Source organism: Coffea arabica, chromosome 2e, assembly GCF_036785885.1.
Source record: "Coffea arabica cultivar ET-39 chromosome 2e, Coffea Arabica ET-39 HiFi, whole genome shotgun sequence".
NCBI lineage: Eukaryota > Viridiplantae > Streptophyta > Magnoliopsida > Gentianales > Rubiaceae > Coffea > Coffea arabica.
Window position 1 is genome coordinate 19,963,309 of NC_092313.1, and position 23,037 is coordinate 19,986,345.

The window sequence follows — 23,037 nt, forward strand, 5'->3', positions numbered from 1 at the left end:
GAAAAATAAGAAAACTAAAAGAATATCTCGATCTTTTACAAGTAACTTCGAAAAGTTGCGTCTCCAAGTCTCAAGGACCGTACACCATGTTAGAAACTGAGAAACCGGTCGGAAACAGTTTAACTGACAACAGTATACAGTGGTTGCATGTAGTATGAATTCTTCTATTTGCTAACTGCTTTTACGAATTTCTTTTGAAAAGTGCCTCAAGAAACACCGGAGCTCAAGCCCCACCCCAAAAGAAAAAAAAACTGTAGTTACATACTTTAACCAAAACTTCAATGGGTGCCCCCATAGCCGCTCATGTGATATTGGTTTGATTGTACTTTTGCTAATCCTACGTGCCCTTGCATCCCATCTCTTGCATATTGTTGCCACATTATCTGCTCTTCCACTAGAAGTCTCTGTTTCTTCTCCATCTCAGACATCTGCACATAAGCTGGTGGTGCTATTGAAATGGAGGCTGCAAAAGGATCGGCACCAGGTGGATGAGCTCCATCTGCGCTCGGAGGTGCAGGCAGTGCTAGCATCGCTGGCCTTCCAGCTGACCCAAGTGCAACACTGCTAGCGCTTCCAGTGGCTGTAACACCAGATGCAGCTATTGCCTGTTGCATAGCTCCTTGTTGATACATACCATCAAGCACCATGGTATCAAGACCGCCAGAAAGCGACACCTGCTGGTTAGACAAATGGCTAGCGGATTGTACAAGTGCTGTCTCCCAGTCTCCTGCTTCGTCGAATGCTTCCCATGCAGAAGTGACACTTGTTGCAGGAGCATTTGTTGATAGATTACCATCAAATAAAGCTAAGGCCAATTTATCTCCGTGCTCTTCTGTTGTTGGGGCATCTTCACCCAAGTTCAACAAATCCCCCACTTCTTGAGTTTTTGGCTTCTCTTTCTCCTTTTCTTTAACCTCTTCCTGCTCCTTTTCTTCATTTTCCTCTTGAAATCCTTCCGGAGGTGGCAATGCTTTCATTGCATTAATGTCTTGCTCTGGTTCAGGCTCCTCGTTTTCCTCCGCGGGTTGAGCCTCAGGCTTTGGCTCAATCATAGTGACCTTCCTGTTTTGCTCCATTACTGACTTCTCCCTTATAAAATCGTCCATAACATCGAGCTTCTTTTGTGGTATTTTCTCAACATCTGGATATTCAGAGGCACGGACTATTCCAACTGACTTACACCAGCCGTAGAACATGTCAAGCTCATCATACTGCTTCGAAACACGGCAGAAGATCTCATATACCTTTACAGAATCGGGCACGTTGAGCTCCATGAATCGATCAACCAAGATTCCCAGAATCTCAGTGATATCATAATATAACTGGAAACTTTCTTTGACAATGGGATAGAGCGCTACCACCACAATCCTGTTGTTCTTTGCAAAACCTGATTGGCGTTTTTCAAGAATGGGAATATTAAGTTTTATCGTCTCACAATCATCAAGGAGGAGGTTAAAATTTTTAAGCGAATGCAGTACACACCTGTTGGTCGACAAGCTAAAAACCTTTCGAGAAGTTGCATCAGGTGGTGAATCCTGGAAAACACCTGTTCGTTCTTCATTTCCCGCACAGGTGTGGATCTCACGACAATGGCGTTGGGACCAACTTGCTCGTCTTCTTCCGGATCATATGAAAATGCACCGCGCTTACCTCTCCGATTTTGCATTCGAAACTCAAGTTGTTCATCAAGGTACAATGCATAGGTTCGGACAAACGCCGAATAATCCCAAGAATTCGATTTTGAAGCATCGCGAAAATCAGACATGTTGAGAAGGCGAGTCCCGCGCCTAGTTGCGAAGAAAATCTCTTGCTCGTACGCTGGATCACCATCCGCCAGCAGCCGCTGGACCAACATTAATGTCTTGAGTGCAACCACCCAATTTTTTGTCTTGCTTAGGCGTCTCGATAGGGTGCTAACGCATGCACCAACATAGGCACGAGAGTAACATGTTAGGCTCATGATCTCTCTGATATGCCTCTCATCAGCCGGGTACTCGTCGTGTCGGGTGGCTTTAACAATCGCGACATCAAGGTCAGATAAAGAAGCGCTACTTCCAACTTTGGCCAAGCTTATGCTTGTTTGATCCTTGACTGCTCCAATGGCCTTCCTCAACTTGCTTGGAGCCATGATCGATCCTAGTTCTTATACGCCTGGGATGAATTAATTAATTTGCCAACTAATGATGGTTGGCGCAAATGTTTTTTTAGATGGCAGAATCAACCTGAAAAGCCAGAAAAATAATTCACCATGTGGGCATTACAAAAGGAAAATTGTTAAACATTCGTGCAATGCAATCCATTAGAAAACAAGTACATAAACTGATAAGCAACACATATCTACAATGCAGGAATAGACGTATATAGGGTTGTGAATGATGAAATAATGATTAGTAGTATACCAGCTTCAAAGAATAATCATCCGGACGTGGTGGGTTTAGAAATAGTTAGATATTTGTTGAATTCAAAGGAGGAAGAAGAAAAAATTATATGGGACGATGTTCAACCTCGGAGAATCGCTGTTAATGAATATTCTGCATGTGAAGGAGAACAAATTGAGAAAAAAGAAGAGAAGAAAATGGACTCGGGAGCTTTTGCTTTTCCACTCTTCTTCTTCTCCTCTCATCCAATTCAAATTTCTCTCTCTTTCCTTAGTTTCTTTTTGTCGCCAGGTCTCTCCTCGTCAAGTACTGCCACCATATATCTCCCTTCATTTTAGGATGTTAAAACGGTTCCTGAACGGAGAACAATAGGCCATGTGGAGCCATGAACTTGTGTGAATCATTCATTCGGAAAAGGGGTAATTTCATATACCTCCCCTGAGGTTTCTAATAATTTCACTTAGTTCTCTTAAAGTTTTAAAAATATTACTTACCTCCCCTATTTTCAAATTTTTGTAACATTCTTAACCCAATTCAAATTATATGATTCAAGTATTCATTTTAAGAAAGAGCAAGAATTTCTTTCCAATAATGCCCTTTCATTGCCTTAATTTTTTTAATTGTAAATATAATAATCATATGTTAAAAATAAGGGCAAAAAGCATGAAGACATTCTTTTTTTTAAAGTAACAACAAATAATAATTGCAACCATAAGCAATATGCTTTTTTAAAGTACAAACAAATAATAAAATTTTATTTAATATGTTTTCAAATTACAAGATAATTTTTTTCATTCAAGGTTTGTCTATTTGGTACTCTAAGGTCACATAGTAAGAAATAAATCCGATATTATTGTTATTTTTTTTTTGACAAAAATGTAGATTTGTTCTACAAAAGTGTTGCAATTTAGGAGGCTAGTTGTAATTTAAAAACTTCAATATTTGTCCAACTTTTATTTATCCATATGTTCACCACATGCGCTTAGATTATCAAATGAGAAAAATCTTTCTTTTTATGTAAAATATTTGTATTGAATTTAATAAATTTTATGAACTATTTAGAATCTTTAATTTTTATTTACTTGAATCGATGGGTTAAAAATTTAGAAAAAGGAAAACATTTTAATTTACATTTAATATTTATTTGAGATGTTTAGAAGGTGAAAAAAAATTATTTTTCAAATCTTTACAATAAAAGTGCAACTTTGGAATGAAATAACTTTCTCTTTCCTAAACATAGTATTTTAATGACATAATTTGAACTGGATTGAGAATGTTACAAAAATTTGAAAATAAAGGGGATAAGTGACATTTTTAAAACTTTAAGGGTACTAGGTGAAACTATCAAAAACCTCAAGGGAGATTTCTGAAATTATCCCTTTGGAAAATGATTTATTATCTCAGTTTTTTTTTTTTTTTTGGTTCTTTTTTCTCCTCCTTTTCCACCTTGTGACTGATGTTAAAGTTTGATACGTTTCTTGCATGATTATAAATCCCAAGCAGGTATAGATCGAAGAAGTGACTCACAATTTAGCTATTGAAGTTTACAATAATATGTCACGCAGTGCAGTTAATTCCTACAGAAGTACTCCCTAATTCATCGAGTTTTCTCTTCAGTTGATATGTTTCGAGAAAAAAAAAAAATCAGTGTAAATACAGTATACACCTTTTTTTATTTTTATTTTTGGTCCGGCCTATTGCTTGCAACAAAGGTATAAAACCGTAGATCGTAACTGAATCATAGATTATGTAATCAAGAATTAGAATATGATGGTTGGTTACAACAGAGCCATGCAGCTGTAAACGTTTCTATACGTACAACAAAGTATTGTGTTCCATACGGTCATTCACTGTCTAATCACGGGACATCTATTATAACGAACATAAGAACAACTCGACATACTATTATTCATTGGAGTATCAAATACCGTAGTACATATACGTGTGATAAGCACATGATTTTTCTTTCTTTCTTTCTTTGGGAGGTAAATATAATACAATCAGTTAAAAGCAGAACAGACGCGCCTGATTGTGCCTTGGGAACCAGTCTTTACTTCAATCCTCCCCATTTTGATCATTGCAGCAGCAAAATCTTGCTCCAGGGATGGAGCAAGAAAACCAAAATAAGAATCCACCGCGCTCCTTGTAGCTTCATCCTCGTACAGGCTGGCGTCGGATCGTAGAACTGCAAAGCCGCTTCTGATGTTTCGCAGAATCTGGTCGTCGAACGTCTGCCCGCTGCCGCGGTCCATCGGCAATCGGGCATTTACATCGCCATTTTTGGGACATGTACTGGTTAATTCAGGGAGAAGTTGCGGGTCTATGGAAGGATCGGAGCCTCCATTTGGTGGGAAGTTGTAGAGCCGATCTGTCATGAAGAAGCATGCTGCGGTACCAATTGTGTGTGCAGCTGGAAAATTTGTGTGAACAATTAATATTTGTTACAATAGTGATTGATTGTTGGTTGCATCAAATGGTTCCTAGCACATTTCAGAACACCAAACAGTTCTTTTTTGTGTCTATCTAAATATATCTTCTTTTGGTGGCCCAGAAATTAAAAGTGATCACATGGACTCTAATTATGATCAGTGACATATATCATATCGAAATTAAGAGGCTACAAATTCTTCCTCGCCACCTCCCTTCTTTAATTATGTTGGAAACTTTCCCACGTGAACTAACAAATCATACATATCCCATTGCCATCCACATAGATAGGGGCAGAAATCAGCAGAGATCTATTATTAGTAGTGATTTTCAACCCACAAGAAAAAGTTGTCCACCGAACAAAAAAAGATGAAAGACGCGATATATGAATTGCACGCTTGCGTTCATCTAACATAAAAGCTTCATCTCCCGCTCGTGGACTTGAATCTTTTCTTTTACTGTTACAGATCAATTTACTATAGTGATTAGTGATGTAGACATGTAGTCCATGTCCAATGTGTAGATTCCAAACCAATTACAGTACTTTGATTTTTATCCAGAATTTTGTCTTTGCACGGCGGAGTTGCTCAAAACAAGACTAACTGAATATTAATCTCTTCTATATATATATATGTTGAAGATGTATACACACGAGCAGTATCACTGACAAATAATCTTAATTTGAATTTGAATCTAGTTCATACACTAGCCCAAAAAGTTAAAATTTTACTCAACAATTTTTTTCTATTTTTTATTTTTGTGCCGAAAACTTCAGTTTTACTGAGCCTTTTTTTTGCCAAAAAATTTTGTGTGCATTTTTCACTGCGCGCATGGCTCGAACTAGTGATCTCCCTCAACTACAGCTTATTGGTAGTTCTATTCAGCCTGGTGATGGATTACATCAACATAAAAAAAAATGTTATTTGGGCTCCATTTTGTGTTATTTGCATTCTCATCACATAGTTTGCATTCTCATCAGTAGAAATGCGATTAACAAAAATGCAAGTGCAAATAGCATTTTCCCATGAAAATGACAAAACAAAATTGACGTTTACTGGCCTGATGATAATTTGCTGCTGCCAGTTTAGTCACGTCCCGTGATGCCTACCAACTAAAGTGCCATATGGCCTGCATGCGTATTGAGAGAGAGAGAGAGAGAGCAATGAAGTGATGAAGTATTACGTACCGCTGAGAACCACAAGGTCTTTGGCGGTGAGGCCTTTCTGCTGAAACTTGGTCTTCAGTACCTGAATTGAATCCTCAACATCCGGCATGTTATCAGCCAAGGACTTGTCCGAAACTAGTCCATCTCTTCTTCCGGTTTCAACCTGGTAAAACGGTCCATTGGCCTGTGCCATCAAGAAAATCCAGAAACCCAATTCAGCTAGCCATGACACATGCCTAAACATAAGGAAGCATCCTGATGAAACCTAGCTTGCTAGCAGTAAATAACAGAGTGCAGAAATGGAAGAAGAGAAGGGTATAGCTAATAGGGATCAAGTCATCAACCAAAACGATAGCGTCTCTTGCGGCCAGAGCCACAATATCTGCACAAGAAACCACCCCTGGGCACACAGCTTCCAACTGTGCCTTGGCGTTCTCAATCACATCAAAACCTTGGAGGCCCTGATGCCCAAATGCTCCTTTCTCAGCTGTTGGCCCGTTCTGAATCAGTATAGACCCCTCGCACCCCTGCAGGAAAATGCCCATTTTACAAAATCAAACGGAGAAAAGTAAATGCACATTTTTCTTATATATCAAGTATAATAAGCTGCTAGGATTGCTCTGGTGCAGAGTATGCACGTGACCTCAACAAAGCAGTCGTGGAAATGAAGCCTGAGTAAGTGTGGAGCAACATCGTTGCTGGAGGAGGCCGCTTCACCGACAACATCTCTGACAATGTTCTCGGCATCTGGGCAAGTGTTACCATAGAAACCAACTCTAAGTTGGCCTTGAGAAAACCCGACTAGATAACCACTGCTCAAAATGAGGATCAAAACTAGTTGTACCATTTGCACTTTAATTATTGTTATATACTACTATCTGTGTTCTAGTCCTATAATTACCTATTAATGAAAGAGCATCAATGAGTCAAGGTTCAGACTTCTATAGATAGAGAAAACTTGTGAATAATATCTTTCAATATAGCTAACATACTAGATTGAGTTGACCGACTCCAGAGTATGAAGAAGAAGTAGAAGACAGGATGATGAAGAAAGATATACACGCATACAAGAGGAGTAATTAATATAGTAATTGGGAATGGGTGGAAAAGAATCTTTGCTTGCTAGCTGCAAACCTCTAAATTTGAGCTGCCAGCAATTAAAGGGAAGGTGTGCAATGTGTCAACCGTCTTTGTTGCATGTATTTTGTTCTCTTGCTCTTTTTTCCTTGCTACTAAATTGCAGATACAGTTTGCATAGCTTTTTGGACGTTTTAGCGATATATATAGCCGGTGTGCCACTGGTAAATAGTTCGTCTCTATCGGATTCTGACTGTTTCAGTCTTTTGCATATGTTCTAGGACAAAGTGTCCGTCTGCACTTAACTTTTCCTGTGAGGAGCAAGTTGAGAGTTAGTGTATCTCTTATCTCTTGCACAATAGGATTTTGCTAAATGCTTATTAGTTACAGTGAGGTGTAAATCGTTTTCCCAGACTCATTTCTTTCAGGGTAAATTACACCTTACCTCGTCTAATTTAATGCTTTTCTATACAACTCTCTTATGTTATCAAAAATTATATATAATCCACTCATTATTTGAACTAAACTTGTCAAAATAACAAAATTTACCCACCATAATGAAGCCCACTAAAATGTCAAAGGTAATCTACATTACGGTAAAATTTATTTGTTAATTTTACAGGAGTTATATACAGATTTTAAAAAAATACAATAGGGTTATTTGAAATAAATCTAAACTATAAGGGACTAAAATGTTATACATACTACATTTATATATTTTAGCTATTAATTTCAATCATTTTAATTTCTAAATGAGGTAATTTTAATATTTTAAGTGATTCCGTTATAGAGTACTAAGACTTTAGTTCAAAACATAAGAAAATAATAAACGACTTTTGAAACCGTGGGAGATTGGTGTGAAAAAGCAGTAAATCACATGAGCTAAAGTGTAATTTACCCTTTCTTTTACAAGTATTTTGCTGGGGACTGAAAGATGCATAACTATTTAGTTTCGTCTATTTACGTGAATGAATTTCCAATTCGGGGGTATGCACCTCTTTTTGTAATCAATTTCATCTAGTCTGGCAATCTGCTTTCCTCAAAAGAAAAACAGACAAAAAAGGAAAGAATCTCTGGGAAACCGCATGCCGAAACTCGAAAGTCGAAGTTTGACATCAAAATAGAGGCAACAAATAAACCATTATCCCATATTGAATGAAACGAAATTGGCAGTTTGACACTGTCAACAGACAATTTTGGGCTGTAATCTTCATATAGTATCAGTTCCTATACCAGCTTACACTCATGAGCAGTAAATCAAAATTCATCAATTTTCTTTTCGTGTCCCTCAAAATAATGATAATTTTAGAAACCTTCCTTGAGGTTTCTAATAATTTCATTGACCTCTCCTAAGATTTGAAAAATTACACTAATCTCCCTTGAGATTTATGATTTGATAGCAAAATCAGTCTATCTCTGACAAAGTATGATTAAAAAATAACTTCAAGGAAAGAGATGAACATTTTGTTTCACAAATGCCCCTTTGCATTATAGTCAAGATGTATTAACAAAAACAATTATCAGTCAAGATGTATTGTAGTTATGATTGTTTCAAAAAATTTCATGATTTTCAATTAAAATTGTAATTTTTAAATATTAAACTGAGAATAGTAGAGATTATTTACCTGATTTAGGATATGTCTTTTGTGATTTTGCACAGAAAAGAACTTCTAATTTTGCCTTTCTTCTACCTCTTTTCTCAGCCACTTCCACATAATTACTCTAATTAATGCAAAGGCCATCTCTTTAGTTTCTAAACCAAGGAGAAAATTTCTCAAGAGCATACTTGTTTTTCTATTTCTTTTCCCTATGCTTCCTTTGTCTACCCGAATCTTTCTTGTATACAATTGAAATGTGGTCAGGTCAAGTTCTGTCAATCATAAAATGGCACCAATTAGTGTAGCAAATTCACTCCATTTTGTATCTTCCACATTACTATTCACGCTGTTAACAGTTAATTCCATTAATTAGTTGATTTGTACCATAATTATTTAATACTCAGATTTTAGTTTCTAATCTCAAATAATGTGTTGGGGCATGTGAATAATTTCATGTTAGGTGATATTAGCAAATGGGTCCATTATTTTGCAAGGGGAGGTCAGTGTAATTTTTCAAGCCTCAAGTGAGGTCAATGAAATTGTCAAAAACCTTTGGGTAGCCTTCTGAAATGATCCTCCCTAAATAATGGAAACAAATAAAATTTCTAAATTGGCGTGATGTCCTTGCAAAAACTAGTGGTGGACGATATGGAAGGCAAAAGAGCAATATTACCATGATGTTGTTGCTATTAAGTGCTTGAAACTGGTCCCAACTCACTACTGGCAGCTTTCCACTTCGAATGAAACAAGAAGCGTGGAGGTGTTGAAAGAAATACATAAGCTTGGAGCAACCAAGAGAAAATGAAAAAGAAATCTCATAACCACTTCAACTCAGTAGTCAGCTGCTTATTTAATACATATCTACCATCTTCTTCTCCTCCATTTTTTTTTGGTTCCCCTTTCGTAGTCACCAGTTGGCTGTGGCCCTATTTCTTAATTCAAGGTCCAAAAAGTAAATTAGCTTTTTCTTCAAATTGAATTAATACCAGAAAATTAAGGAATCAAAGAAAATGGAACAAAAATTTTTGTGGGGTGGGTTTGGCTTAGGAATTAGGACAATGACTGGATCGCTATTTGGTATTCCCTGCATTTGGATAGGAGGTTATTTGAAATAATTACTGTAACATTTTTTGTGATGCGATGTATGTGAGATAAAAAGATGGTTGAAAATTGTGTTTATGATATAAGTAAAACAAAATTTGAAATTTTTTTTTACAAATCTTGCTAACCGTTTGTTTTTTCCCGTTCTTTGATTCATTCACTGCTATGGGCCCATTTGAGATGTTATGGTCAAAACAAAAGTTATCTTTCTCCTATTAAATTTTTTTTAGTAGAAGAATGTTTGAATGAATACGATTTCAATTATCACCACGAGTCAAAGACATGACATCCATATCATATATCGCTTAAAATTGTGTTATTATAGTCAATATTCTCGTAACTTATCTTATCAGGAATAATTCTTTTAAAATGTTGAAAGATCCATGATCAACCATTTTATGGACCGAACTCTTAAATTCATGATCAGTATTCCTTGTGAGTCCCTCTAAATTGGAAACAAAATCCCTCTAAATTAGAAACAAAATCAACAAATTTAGGTGATGTCCTGGCAAGACTAGTAGTGGACGATATGAAAGGCAGAAGAACAATATTAGTTTATTATTAGTAGTAAGTGCTTGAGACTAATCCCAACTAGTGACTGTTGAAGGAAATACACAGGCAGATAGGCTTCGAGCAACCAAGAAGGGGAAAATGAAAAAGAAATCCCATAATCTCTTCAAGTCAGCTACTTATTTAATACTTATCTACCATCTCATTTTATTTCCCCATTCGTAGTCGCCAACTTAATTGGTTGTGGCCCCGTTTCTTACTCCTAGGTCCAAACAGAGAAGTAGCTTTTTCTTCAAAACGAATTAACACCAGAAAATAGATAGAATAATTGGAAATTGAACAGAAATTTTAGTGGGGTTTGAGCGGGAAAGGGTTGGTTTAGGACAATGACTGATTCGTCCACAGTACAGGAATAAAAGGAAATTGAACAAAAATTGAAAGGAGAAAAAAAAAAATCTTTCCCCAGAACTCTTTGATTCGTTCATTCCTATGAGCCCGTTTTGAGATGTAACAATCAGAGCCCCTTCCTTCTTTCTCCTCTCCTCCCCTTGCCTTGCACGTCTAGAAGGTCGCAACCTTCTGGTCGCGATTTGGCCGTGACCAAATTAAGGAGGAGAGGGCCCTTCCAAGACATCCGAGCTGGTCTCACTAATGGTTAGTACACCCGAGGTCCAGTATTCGAGCCTTGGAACAAAAATGGGGAATAACCCAACAACCCGAATAAGGGTTGGGGCCTGAAGTGAGGCCAGGTCCTTTTGTTTGTCAAAAAAAAAAAATTTAAGGAGGAGAGGGAAGGGTTGATGGGTGGCAGGCAGGAGAAAGAGGGAATGGGAGGAGGAGGAAGAGGAAGGGATGGTGGCAATGGTGGATGGGGGTGGTGTTGGAGGTGGTTGTGGTTGTAGATGTTAGTTTAATTTTAAAAAATATTCTAAAATTATTTTAAATTTAAAAGGTATCCCAAAAATATATTTCAAAAATCCCTCCAAAAAATCACAAAAAAAAAATCTACAGTAAAAATTTTTCATGTACACTGCTACAGTAAAATATTTCAAAAACACCCTCAAAAATAGTTAATCCAAACCGAGCCTAAGCCTATCCTCTCTCTCTCTCTCTCTCTCTCTCTATATATATATATATATATATATATATATATATATTATAAGTCTCGGTAAAATGTTAAAAAACCAACAAAAGAAAAAAAAACCTTTCATAGGGATTCCTTAATTTGTTTTCGATATCGCATGGACCGAACATTTTTTCCTCCCATTTGTGCCAACTAATCTCCCAAAAATCATAGGGACTATTCCACTATTTTGTGAAAAGATGAATTTTTCTTTTGATCTTTCATTTACATTGACACGATTATGAGCTGTTCAGGTGACACGGATTCATGCAATGCTGTTTCTCTGATAGCTTTTTGGATTCTTTTCTACATTCGTTATGATTAAACAGAAAGAAAGATGATTTTCTTTTGCCACCCCAAGAAATTTCAATCAGTATATCTGTTAAATATTTGGTGAGTATGCGTTAATTTTGTATCAGGAGTATATGTCTATGATGATATACTTGTTGCGTTTATCTTCATAAATTAGAACGTACAAGATTACTTTCAATAACGGGCCTATAGATTATTCCACATGCATAAAAGTTGTTAAAAATCTAGAATCGAAAATTGCAACCAATAGTCAAAGGTTAAAGGTTCAAGTGCAATAGAGCTGCTAATTAATTGCCTCAACTTTTGTAATGCCCTCCAAGATTCATAATTTCTGTCACAAAATTAATTCAATTAATTTTTTTTTCTTTGATGTATTTGAGGGCTGATGGCCCAGTTACATGGACACTAATCTGGGAGTCGTGACACCCATACAACCAAAACTTAGCAAACTTCTCAGAATCTGTCTTCCTTCCTGATGGATATATCAAGTTATGCTAGCAGTCAGCACTCTGATTCCCTTCTCTCCATGTATGCTGAAGTCTGCATTCCCAAGCTTTATTAGCCAAGCTCAATCCATCTCATGACTTTCTTAGGTGGAATCACTCCAACAACGGCGCTTTCAACTCTAAATCAGCTTATAATTTGTGCAAAAATCCTTCCTCATGTCCAGTAGATAATAGAGCTCCATCCCTCTTCCGTTGGATCTGGAAAGTCAATACATCTTCAAAAGTCAAGCTTTTCCTTTGGCTAGCTTCCCAGGACCAACTCCCTACAATAAGCCTTCTTGCCCACCGTACATTTCTATCCGAAGCCTCTTGCCCTTTTTGTGCAGCTCCTTCTAAGAATTCGGACCACGTTCATAGGCTTTGTAACCAAGCAACATCCTTTTGGCTTAAACTTACCCAAACCTCTCAAACCTGCCCCCAAACCAACTCGGATTTTTATTCTTGGATCAAGGATGGATGCTTCTCCACCATTCCTTCCCCTTTCAATCTTATTTCCTGAGGAACCATCTTTAGCTTTGGTTGTTGGAGCCTTTGGCAAGCTCGCAATGCTAAGATCTTTCAGAAAAATTTTTCTGATCCTATCAAGTTTTGCCTTCACCATGCCCTTGAATTTTACCTATTAGGACCTGGTTCTCATATCACCAGATCCCCTAGACATGAAAAATTCATTAGATGGATCCCCCCGGCTATAGGTTTTGCCAAACTCAACACTGACGGTTCGGTCTCTTGACCTTCAAACCAGGCAGGAGCTGGTGGCATAATTCGTGACTCAAATGGGTTATGGATTGCAGGCTTTGCAAGAAATTTAGGCTCCTGTTCTGTTCCTTACGCAGAATGCTGGGCTCTTAGAGATGGTTTACAACTTGCAAAAAACCTCAACATCCACTCTCTCGAAGTGGAGATGGACTCTTCCAGTATCATCTCCTTGTGTAAGTCAAATAATCTTATCTCTCATGAACTTTCGCCTATTATTCTTGACTGTAGGGAGCTGTTGACTACATTCCAGTAAACATGTTTCTACCATAAATATCGCGAAGCAAACAAATGTGCAGACATCCTAGCAAACTAAGGAAGAAGCAGCTCTCAAAACTTCATCTTTTTTGAATTATGTCCTAATTTTGTCCTTCCCTTACTTTTGCAAGACTTAAAGGGTGTTACCAACCCACGGATGACTGTAATTTAACTTCCACTTTGTAGACTTGACTTTTACTTTAATGCATCTTTATTTACCCAAAAAAAAAAAATTAAGGGCTCTCTACTGGGGAATTTTCAATCAGCTTCATCGCAACGAACGAATCAGTCTCTAATACAACTTTCCTATGTCCCAGCTTCCATGTTAACTCAACTGTAGACCATGTATTACTGGCCCACAGTTCTGCAGCACTATTACTGGCTAATCCTAGGTTCGAGCACAAACCAACAAGTTAACATCCGTTTCCATCTCTGATTAGGCCTCCAGCTCCGGCCAAACCAGGGTTGTTTGCTGAAGCTCCATCCACATTAAGCTTTACCCATCCACATGTCACTCGGAAAGTATTGTACTCATGTTTTATTTAAACTCCTCACATATGATATTGCACCATGCAGAGGAGGGTTATACAAATACGCATTTTTTGTGGATGGATAATATATATGTGTAAAAAATGAATATAAGATTGAATATACATGGATGCACAATGAATCTGAAATGTGATTCCAGATATAAAGTACTAATGTAAAATAAATAAATAAATACTACAAATTATGAAAATATCTAGAATTTAGATACGCTGGTTCCCTATCTTTTAGCCACTCAACGTTGTTTGGGAACATTTCTACCAGACAAGAATTTATACTACCACAATGTATGAATATATATATATATATCTAGAGATGTGTGCATATAGCGTGGATACCTATTCTTTTTTTTTTCAAGTGTTATTTTTTTTATTTAATTCTAGAGGGTACGATGTGATTTTGAAAAAGAAAAAAGAATGAGAAAAAGGTGACTTAAAAAAAAAAAAGAAAAAGGTCACAAGTGTACTGTTATAGTTTTCAATCTCATTTAGAGTGGTTAGAAAGGAATAGCGTTTTATCGTTTACATGTGTCCTTAATTGTTTAGGTAACAACTTTAGTATTGTCATTTGTAGTAAAAAAAAGAGAGATAAAAGAAAAGAAGAAAAGAAAGTAAGAAAGGCACATCCAAACTTAGAGCTCCACTGATACCAAAATAAAAAAAAAATTCAACTTGTGTTTTAAACTTTTAACAAAGGGTAATCGATTGTTTTAAAGCCGGCCGAAAACAAAAGAACTAAGAGCCTGTTTGATAACATAAAAAAGTGCTGAATCTGAATTTTTTCAAACATTCAGATATTTTGAGTGTTTGATAAATGAAAATCTATTTGCTGAACTTGTTTTTTTTTTTTTGGTTGCCTGCCACGGTATCCAGGGCTTTGCCCTGACTAATCCGTTGGTCGACCCGGGTCGCACACCTGGCTGTGGCTGAACTTGTTAAGCAGTGCTGAACCTGTGTGTATTTTTTTCAGCACAAAAATCCTAACTGAATGCTTAATTCTGATAAGAATTAATAGAATTACTTCAACTACCTTATCTTATCTACCAAATCTACCCTTGTTTGTTAACTATGTTCAAAATTCTTATCTAATTAAATAACATAATATTTTCTATCTAACAATTTTTAGTTTCTCTTTTCTCCCTTTTTAATGACTTTCACATCTTTTTCATACTCCTCATATAATATATTTCATCTTTTATATTAATTTGATTTAAAAATAAATATTGTCATTTTCAGACCTAACAATTTTAAACTAATTAAATCATAAATTCTATTTCTTTTTTGAATGAAAGGATATAAGGGCAAAATTGTCAAGTTAAACTTATTAAGCATTGTAGCTATAAATATTTATCAAACAGTATAAATAGGTTTAGCATTAAAATTCAGACATTCATATATTTTTTTCAATGCTTAAACTTCAGCAAATTAATTGTTTCAGTATTTAGATTTCAGAATTCAGACTTCAGAATTCAGATTCAATTTTATCAAACGGAACCTAAGAAGAACTCACCAAGCAAGCAATCATCATTAACAAGTATCGATTTTTTTTCTTTTTCTTTTTCTTTTTCTTTTTTTGAGCAAGTCCTCAGCTTAATTTCCTCCGTCCCCGTCCCACTTCTTAATCATATCTATCCCCTACTAAAATTTTTTTAAAATTAAAAAAAATTGATTTTCGATATTACCCAATTTACTTTTAGACATTTAATAATTTGCTTCCTATTTGAGTTACCTCTCAATTGGACCTCACAAGCTGCCTCCTATGTGTCACGTATTCGTCTTTTTCCAAGTTCTATTTGCAATCTAATTTTTTTAAAAATAAAAAAAGAGCTATTCAGGGGGCTGCTACAGTTTTTAACTCACTTAAAATAACTATCAAAACTTTTTTTCAAAAAGAAATAAAATAAAAAGTTGATTGATTCAAGTAGTGCGCCATAAATTTGCTAGAATAAGGTATTTCTTTACTCACTTAAAAATCGCTAGCAATGTGAAAGTAGTCAATTTCTGTAATAATCAACAACCAAAATGTGAACAACATTTTTCACTAAAACTACTCCAACTTCTAATCTGAGCAGGTGCATGGCATTTTCTTAAAATATAATTGGCTTCTTGATTCATCATATATCAAGTCAACAAATTCAAGGTAACATCTCTAACATATTTGAACATTTGATAGTGTTGAGAAAATAATATAAATGACCTATTAGTCTATTTAAAAACAAAAAAAAAGGAAACTATAGAAGGAAATACAAAAAAAAAAAAAAAAAAACAAGGTGTAGTGTGTGTGTCTAATACAGAGAGAGGGAGAGAGATCATTTCCTTAAAAAACAGGGTGGAATACAATTTAGGTTCTCAGGTTGTATTAAGAAAGCTTACTAGAATAAAAGCTTGGTAAATAGGATAATTATCCAGTACCATGCAAGCAAAAATGCCCTCACCCCCTTGCAAAAAACCAAAAAAGGTGAACCACTCGGTTAGTACATTGCTGGCAGAAAAAGTTTTACCCTTTTTTTTTTTTGTCTACACAGGGGTATCCCCGCCTTCGACTCGACTATTCCCCCTGCGACCCGAGAGGAGAGGTCCATTCCCCTCAAACGCGTTACCCCCGGGACTCGAACCGTGGTCGCCATATCCTAAAGAGGAGCAACGAGCCACTCGAGTTACCCCGGGTTGGGCAAGTTAGTACATTGCTGGCAGAAAAAATTTTACGATTTTTTTTTTTGTCAACACAGGAGGTATCTGGCCCTTCGGTCCGACTAAATGAAACTCAAATTTTTTTCACTAATGCTGGGAAGAACATACTGAGAATCACCTTAAATGAAACTCAAATTTTTTTCACTAATATATTCAATTCCTAGTCAATTTCTCTAACTTTTCCTTTTCTTTCTATTTTTGAATACACAATTTCCTTTTTGTTGTAAAAGTAGGGTTGAAAGCCATAATGCTCTAGTGGAGGCAACAAGTTCAAATCCTGGGATAGCAGGGGAAGTGACATAGCACAATCTAACTAGATGACATCAAAACAAATAGATGGTAGTTCATCACTACCTAAATCGACCCAAATGACATGTATCCTGAAGTAGGTTGCTTATCTCAATGTGGTGATTAGAATGAAACTCCACGTTTTTAAAATATTGATAAAACTATTAATAGCATAAATACCAAAGAGATGGAGAAGTAGTTATGATTGGTTTCAAAAACAGACAAACTCGAAGCAACTACTGATTGCTAATTCTCAAGAAAATATCCCTCTATTTTCATCAAATCATCACCTCCAAAAGATCAATTACATGTCAACTTATAGGCAGGAAAAAATATCAGCATGTTGAAGTTAAAAGAATATTGAAAATAAACTACATAATGAAGTTCTTTCATACTTTGTTTAGGCAAACAAAAGGGGTGAAAGTTAAGAAAAAAATTTATTTAATTGTGGAGTTTTTTACATAGAATTTCCCGTAGTATATCTGTATAATCAAGTGCATTGAGGCAAACTACGAAGGAAGTATAGATATACCTCTTGCTATTCAATTTGAAGGTTTTACAAGTAAATCAATTAAAATCTTAAAGCCTCTAGTAAAATTACCATCACCTCCTGCTCATATTTTCACCTAAAAAGAAATCAAACGAAGATAGGTAAGTTGAGTAAAAATAAGTTTCAAAAACAAAAGGAGCCATTTTTTGGATGGATGTAATGAAGTATGAAAATTTTTAGATATTGACTACAAAATAAAGGAGCTCAAAATATTAAGTTCAAATTATTCGAGTCGAGCTCCAGCTTAAAAAAAATAATAAAAAATAAAAATTTTATTTTAAAAAATTAATAAAATTATAATTTTTCTTAACAAATAATAAAATATTATGATATATATAATTTTACTATTAAAATAAAAATTTAAAAAATATATAATTGAACTTGAGCCGGCTCGCGAGTTAACAAATTTAATATTTTTGAATTCGAATTCGATTTGATCACCTCGAATCCGACTCGAGGTTGATGTTAACCGAACTCAAGTCGAACTCGAACTTGAGCCACTCACGATTGACTCGCGAGTGATTCGATTCGTTTGCAACTTTAGTCACAGCAGATGCACGTTTGCTATTTTATACTTGTTATATAGACATGCTAAACCCTTTTGGAGTTTATGGAGGAGAACGATCCTAACTTGGCACCCTCTTCCTATTTTATATACATTCTTTAAATGACAGGAGTTTATGCGAACAGTCACAAAAATTAAAAGTTTTACAAAGCATGTTGCAATTAATTCAATATGCTAGAAAAGCTATAAAATAAGGGAGTAAGTTTGGAGTGGGGATTGTTTGAAATATTTATTGTAATATTTTTATGATATGATGTACATAAAATAAAAATGTAGCAAATAATTCTATTGCAAATACTGTGTTACCCAAACAAATCCAGTAGTGCCAACTGTCACGGGAAACAATAGGGCCCACCAACTATCACAGCAACGGTTGCGATCAACCCGTCAGTCGTCAATTGCGGTCAATAAAATGAAGGCCGGGTCAACGACTGTTGATATACAACTGGCTCCACTAGATCAATATAGGAGTACCTGGCAGATAAATACGGAATAAATAGAAAAATTATTCGGGTTTCCGTTTTCTGATTTCTGCGTTCTTCAACCCTAAAGTAAAGCAAAGCAAAGCAAAGCAAACCAGAAGCACTCAAAAAGCTTCGTATAGTTTTCTATGTAAGTTCATCTGATTCAAACCACTTGCTCTAAATCTTATATGTACATCTTATACACTGTAATATTGATGCCCGCTTCATTATTTTTAGCCGTTAAATTTCAATCTGTATTTTTCTTTAACCTGGAAAAAGGAATAATGGAAATTGTGGTTAGATCTGATTTAATTAAGAGGCTTGATAATCTAGTGTGCCATGTATCTCGAATATGGGTCTATGGAGATGAGGGGTAGAAAAGGGTTGATGGAAATTGGATTGTATAACTATTAGAGATAACGGTGTGGTTCTTGTCGATGGGCTTGCGATGTTATCTGTTTTTTCTTTTTTCTTTTTTTTTTCAATTTTCTGGGATTTTATTAAAAATCATGTGTATGTGATTTTTAACTCTGCAGCATGTTTAAAGATAAGGGTACGGTAATTTTTTTAATCTGGAAGAATTAATTGTTGTAGGGATGGTGGGAACAATAGTGTTTTTTATTAAGTTATTCGTCATAAACCTGTCCGTTATTGGCTTATCCCACCGATTATGGGGAGCACAGGGTACTCTTTAGTACAAGGCAGAACAATAGTTTGCTGTCTCCATTCCGCTTGGCTGTGTAAGACCATATCTTTGGCTAAAACCGTTATCTGGAATTGGAATTTTTTTGTTGTATTATTTTGCATGTGGTAGCAACTGTTGGAGGATGTTTGACCTATGATATACGATGTGAATATGCTTTTTCTGATTTTAAGATGTACAGAACTTAAATTTCTGTCTTGATCAGTTCATAAATGCATGTGGTTTAAAAAAATTTGCGAATCCTGATGTTCTCTCTACTTCCTATGAGTAACAGAATGGGTTTAAACTTGTAAGATGACTGTTAAACTACAGTGGATGCTGATGATTTATAACTGTTCTGGTCAATCATGAATTTTATTTTATGCTTTTCTGTAGATCTTTTCTGGGTATTTTTTCTTTTCTTATTCCATTTCTTATGGATCAATTTTGGTAGTAAAAACCAGATTGCAACATGTCTGATGTTGCGGAGTATCGCTGTTTCATTGGAAATCTGTCATGGTCAACATCTGATCGAGGTCTAAAAGATGCATTTGAGAAATTTGGCCATCTTATTGAGGCAAAGGTAACCGTGTATCACTTGTTTTTGATATTAAATTTTAACTGTGATATGTGTTTGTTCTTTTAGTGACCTGTTGATATATGCTATGATCTCCTTGACTATCTTCTATGTGTCACACTTTCCAAGACCATAGAAAGAGAAAAGGAAGAAAAAGATTGATATTGTCTTCTTCGTCGCGTATTGATCTGACATTACTAATTCTTTTGCTGATGAGAAATGTTCTGAGCACCATATTTCAGACCTCTGCTTTTGACCTTTCAAATTTGTAATTTTACAGTCATTGCTGGTATAATTATAGGTTGTTATGGACAAGTTCTCTGGACGCTCCCGTGGATTTGGATTTGTCACTTTTGATGAAAAGGAAGCAATGGAGGAGGCCATCCATGCAATGAATGGCATGGATTTAGATGGCCGACCTATCACAGTTGACAAAGCACAACCTAACCAAGGTGGCGATCGTGATATTGATCGCCCGCGTGATAGGGACCGTGGTCGTGATCGAGATCGTCGTGATTATGGGGGTGGTCGTGGATCTGGTGGTGGAGACTGCTTTAAGTGTGGTAAACCAGGACACTTTGCTAGGGAATGTCCTGATGATGGTGGTAGAGGCAACCGATATGGCGGTAGAGATGACAGATATGGTGGCAGTGGTGGAGGTGGAAGAGGTGGTGGGCGTTATGGACCTGAAAGGAATGGAGATCGGTTTGGTAGCCGTAACAGAGATGGTGGTGGTCATGGGGGAGGTGACCGACACAATCGTGATCGATCTGGGCCATATGACCGTCGTGGTAGTGGAGGTTTTCGCTAAGGGTAGAATCTGACTGCCACAGATTGGTATGTGAATCAATTTGGTTCTCTAGATTCTTGCATTTAGTTTTTATGGTCTGTTAATTTTGTCTCAGGTTTATTGTGGTACTAAAATTCCTTTTCATGTGCGTTGCAGTGGAAGAATGGATGTGCTGCTTGTGATGGAACCAAATGGCTTGAAGTATATTGGAAAAGGATATTTTGTCTTCTTGGCATGTTGGCAAAGTGGATCAATCTTTTGAATTCATGAAAATTGGCTCTAATATTCTACTATTTTGTGTTCGTAAGATGTTCGATATATGGTCTGATGGGTGGTCTGTCACTCTTGAATGCTATTATTGCTGCTGGTTATCTGCTTTGTTGATGGAAATTTCACTGCCCTTATTTGCTGCTGGATGCATAATGATTTCATACACTGGAAATTGCACATCACAAAGTTTTGCATTATGTTGGGTGGTTTGAGGACATACGGTGAGACCTTAAAATTGGTGATAGGAAAACCTTGTTCCCCACCTTCAGGTGTGCCTGTCAATTGAGGTGTAGAGGCTGTCTTACAAGCTGTATGTCCTATGTTCTGGTAAAGAAAGATTTAAACGTGTGAGTAAATCGGGTAATGTTTGTTTCCATCAAGTATATTATGAAGTGAGCTATTTTAGTGTTTCCAGTATTAATATTTTTAACGTTTTGGCAGGCGCCGTAATTGGCCTTTTGGATACATAGTGGATCTGTTTGCTAATTGGGGGTAGGCTTTTAACATAATAAAATTGAGAAAGCATTTTGGACAGCAACAAGCCCTCTGGAAGTTATCGCACTGTTAGTTACTCATAGCTTCTGCAAGGTGAACTAAGGGAGGATTATGCCCAGTTTAAAATCCTGGCAGTTATTTAGATACTCTTGGGGAGTCAGCAACTTTTGTCCACGATCTTGTTCTGGTCCTCTCTTTGATTTACTCTCTTTGGGACAAGAGCTTCCTTTCTGTTCTTCTAGTCTCCTGGCTTTTGTTGCTGAGACATATTTCAGTGGTCAATATGTGTACGAAGTTGCAGTGTTTTTCCTCTTTCAGTTCGTGGTTCTTGGTAACTGTGCCTTGCAATCTCAAGGATGGATCAACCTTTCATAAACTCTGTTTGAGACTGCGGCATTTTCGAGTTAAATGACTTGTCCCAGCAATGTCAACTTGTGTTGTTGGGTGATGAGAGTTCTCTGTCTGTGTATCTTTTTTGTTTTTCCCATTGGTCTATCTTTTATTATTTTTCATGTTAATCTTTTAGACAATGGGGGAACGGGAGTTTGGGCAAATTTTTTTTCTTCGCGGTCCTGCTAATGGTTGATGCTTTACTGCTCAGATGGCTTTGGACCTGGTGCTTGCTTATACTTTTTGTGCTTTCCGCTATTAGTAACTTCGTTTGTCTAGCGCAGATATCTGCTTGTTTATTATCGCTGCTGGAGTGGCTATTGATTTCTCTCCTCTTTTTAATGATGATTCTTGGGTTCACTTTCCTGCAAAGGTTCGATTGGAAGGACAGAGTCCCAAGTATTTACGTAGTTTTTTGGTATGTCATGGCGGGTTTGGTGAGGTTTTGATATGTCAACTGTAGATGAAATTAGGACTTTCATGGATATAATGCCAACAGCAAGGGCGATTAGATTGTGTAATCAAATAATCATTGTTGCTCCTTGTATGTAATTGTTCTGTGCTTGAATAAATGTTCTAAGTCATTTTTTGTTGGTAATCATAAGAACAATTGTATGTTCTCCTCGCTTGCCTGCCACTATTCTCTAAGCCCACTTAACTCCATCCTTACCTTATGTTCTGCAGAAATTTTAGTTTGCAGTTTTTCTGTCTCTTCAATGTTTTTATGATTGACGGTTTTGCACAAATTGCATTTCTTCCCGGGAAAGTGGTACCTATTGTTTGCCCGTTTGCTGTAGAAGATACGCTGTTAGTCCCCCCAACTGGCATAGCTTAGAATCCTACGCAATTGAAGATAAAACATACTAATAATCGTGGCTTAAAAGTTGGGGCTCTTTTTTGTTTTGGTGGGAGGAGCATATTTTTAATCGCTGGTACTTTCGTTCTTAGTGAACAACACTTCAGTTTAAACAGATTTTATACTCCACAATCGGATGAAAAAGAAAATCTTCTGAAGACGCAATTTCTTGCACCATGAAATAACTGAACATGGTAAAAGAGAGAGGAGAGGTGAAACCTTAACGTTAGTCAGGCAGTCGGATTATGGACTCTTTACTGGTCATAATGGTCTGGATGCTACGTACCACAGGATGCTACGCACCACAGGACCTGATCTTCCTTTCGAGAACTTGGGAGGAGTTGAACGTTGCTGGTACTCCTGAACTATATGGAGCTGCTACTGGGTTGATGATAACTTGGGAATTGTACTCTCTGAAATAATGTGACTCGGGGATGGTAATATAGAAACAGAATCATCATCTGCGTTGGACACGTTATGTGCCCGTGGGAGGAAGCAGGCTGGAGTGAAAGTGCACCGAATACGAACAAAAAGTTATACGAACCATCTTATTTGGGGATAAATTGCTATGGTTTTTAAACAGTTCTTGCAATTATGAATCACAGGTTCTGTGGTGACTTGGGACGCACAACACACGAGCAACGAATATCGGGCTCAGTTCCCTAT

The 23,037-nt window shown here is 36.6% G+C and overlaps 3 protein-coding genes across 4 annotated transcripts; 1 reads left to right on the forward strand and 2 right to left on the reverse strand.

Moving 5' to 3' along the window:
• Nucleotides 1–168: 168 nt before the first annotated feature.
• Nucleotides 169–2,128, reverse strand: LOC113729772 (putative clathrin assembly protein At1g03050). The gene is made up of 2 exons (XM_027254004.2): nucleotides 1,483–2,128; nucleotides 169–1,387 (listed from the first exon to the last, which is right to left on the reverse strand). Exons 1-2 carry the CDS (start codon nucleotides 2,126–2,128, stop codon nucleotides 279–281), a joined length of 1,755 nt encoding a protein of 584 aa, XP_027109805.2. The 3' UTR covers nucleotides 169–278.
• A 2,122-nt stretch (nucleotides 2,129–4,250) lies between these two features.
• LOC113731719 (peroxidase 43-like) lies at nucleotides 4,251–7,193 on the reverse strand. The gene is made up of 4 exons (XM_072079687.1): nucleotides 6,614–7,193; nucleotides 6,315–6,497; nucleotides 5,992–6,154; nucleotides 4,251–4,788 (listed from the first exon to the last, which is right to left on the reverse strand). The coding sequence occupies exons 1-4, from the start codon at nucleotides 6,815–6,817 to the stop codon at nucleotides 4,379–4,381; spliced, it is 960 nt and encodes a 319-aa protein (XP_071935788.1). The 5' UTR covers nucleotides 6,818–7,193; the 3' UTR covers nucleotides 4,251–4,378.
• An 11,107-nt stretch (nucleotides 7,194–18,300) lies between these two features.
• On the forward strand, nucleotides 18,301–20,776 carry LOC113731720 (glycine-rich RNA-binding protein RZ1A-like). Of its 2 annotated transcripts, none has more exons than XM_072079688.1 (4): nucleotides 18,301–18,459; nucleotides 19,448–19,576; nucleotides 19,872–20,407; nucleotides 20,517–20,776. In XM_072079688.1, the coding sequence occupies exons 2-3, from the start codon at nucleotides 19,466–19,468 to the stop codon at nucleotides 20,379–20,381; spliced, it is 621 nt and encodes a 206-aa protein (XP_071935789.1). In that variant the 5' UTR covers nucleotides 18,301–18,459; nucleotides 19,448–19,465; the 3' UTR covers nucleotides 20,382–20,407; nucleotides 20,517–20,776. The 2 variants fall into 2 exon arrangements, with proteins under 2 accessions (XP_071935789.1, XP_071935790.1); XM_072079689.1 differs by having other exon boundaries at nucleotides 18,306–18,459; nucleotides 19,458–19,576.
• The last annotated feature ends 2,261 nt before the right edge of the window (nucleotides 20,777–23,037 follow it).

Excerpts from the sequence above, each read along its gene's own strand:
- LOC113731720 (XM_072079688.1), top strand. The coding sequence starts at position 19,466 with ATGTCTGATGTTGCGGAGTATCGCTGTTTCATTGGAAATCTGTCATGG. Across the intron at positions 19,577-19,871 it reads GCCATCTTATTGAGGCAAAG|GTTGTTATGGACAAGTTCTC; the intron begins GTAACCGTGTAT and ends GTATAATTATAG.
- LOC113731719 (XM_072079687.1), bottom strand. The coding sequence starts at position 6,817 with ATGGTACAACTAGTTTTGATCCTCATTTTGAGCAGTGGTTATCTAGTC. Across the intron at positions 6,498-6,613 it reads TCCACGACTGCTTTGTTGAG|GGGTGCGAGGGGTCTATACT; the intron begins GTCACGTGCATA and ends ATTTTCCTGCAG. Across the intron at positions 6,155-6,314 it reads CAAGAGACGCTATCGTTTTG|GCCAATGGACCGTTTTACCA; the intron begins GTTGATGACTTG and ends TTGATGGCACAG.
- LOC113729772 (XM_027254004.2), bottom strand. The coding sequence starts at position 2,128 with ATGGCTCCAAGCAAGTTGAGGAAGGCCATTGGAGCAGTCAAGGATCAA. Across the intron at positions 1,388-1,482 it reads TTTAGCTTGTCGACCAACAG|GTTTTGCAAAGAACAACAGG; the intron begins GTGTGTACTGCA and ends AACGCCAATCAG.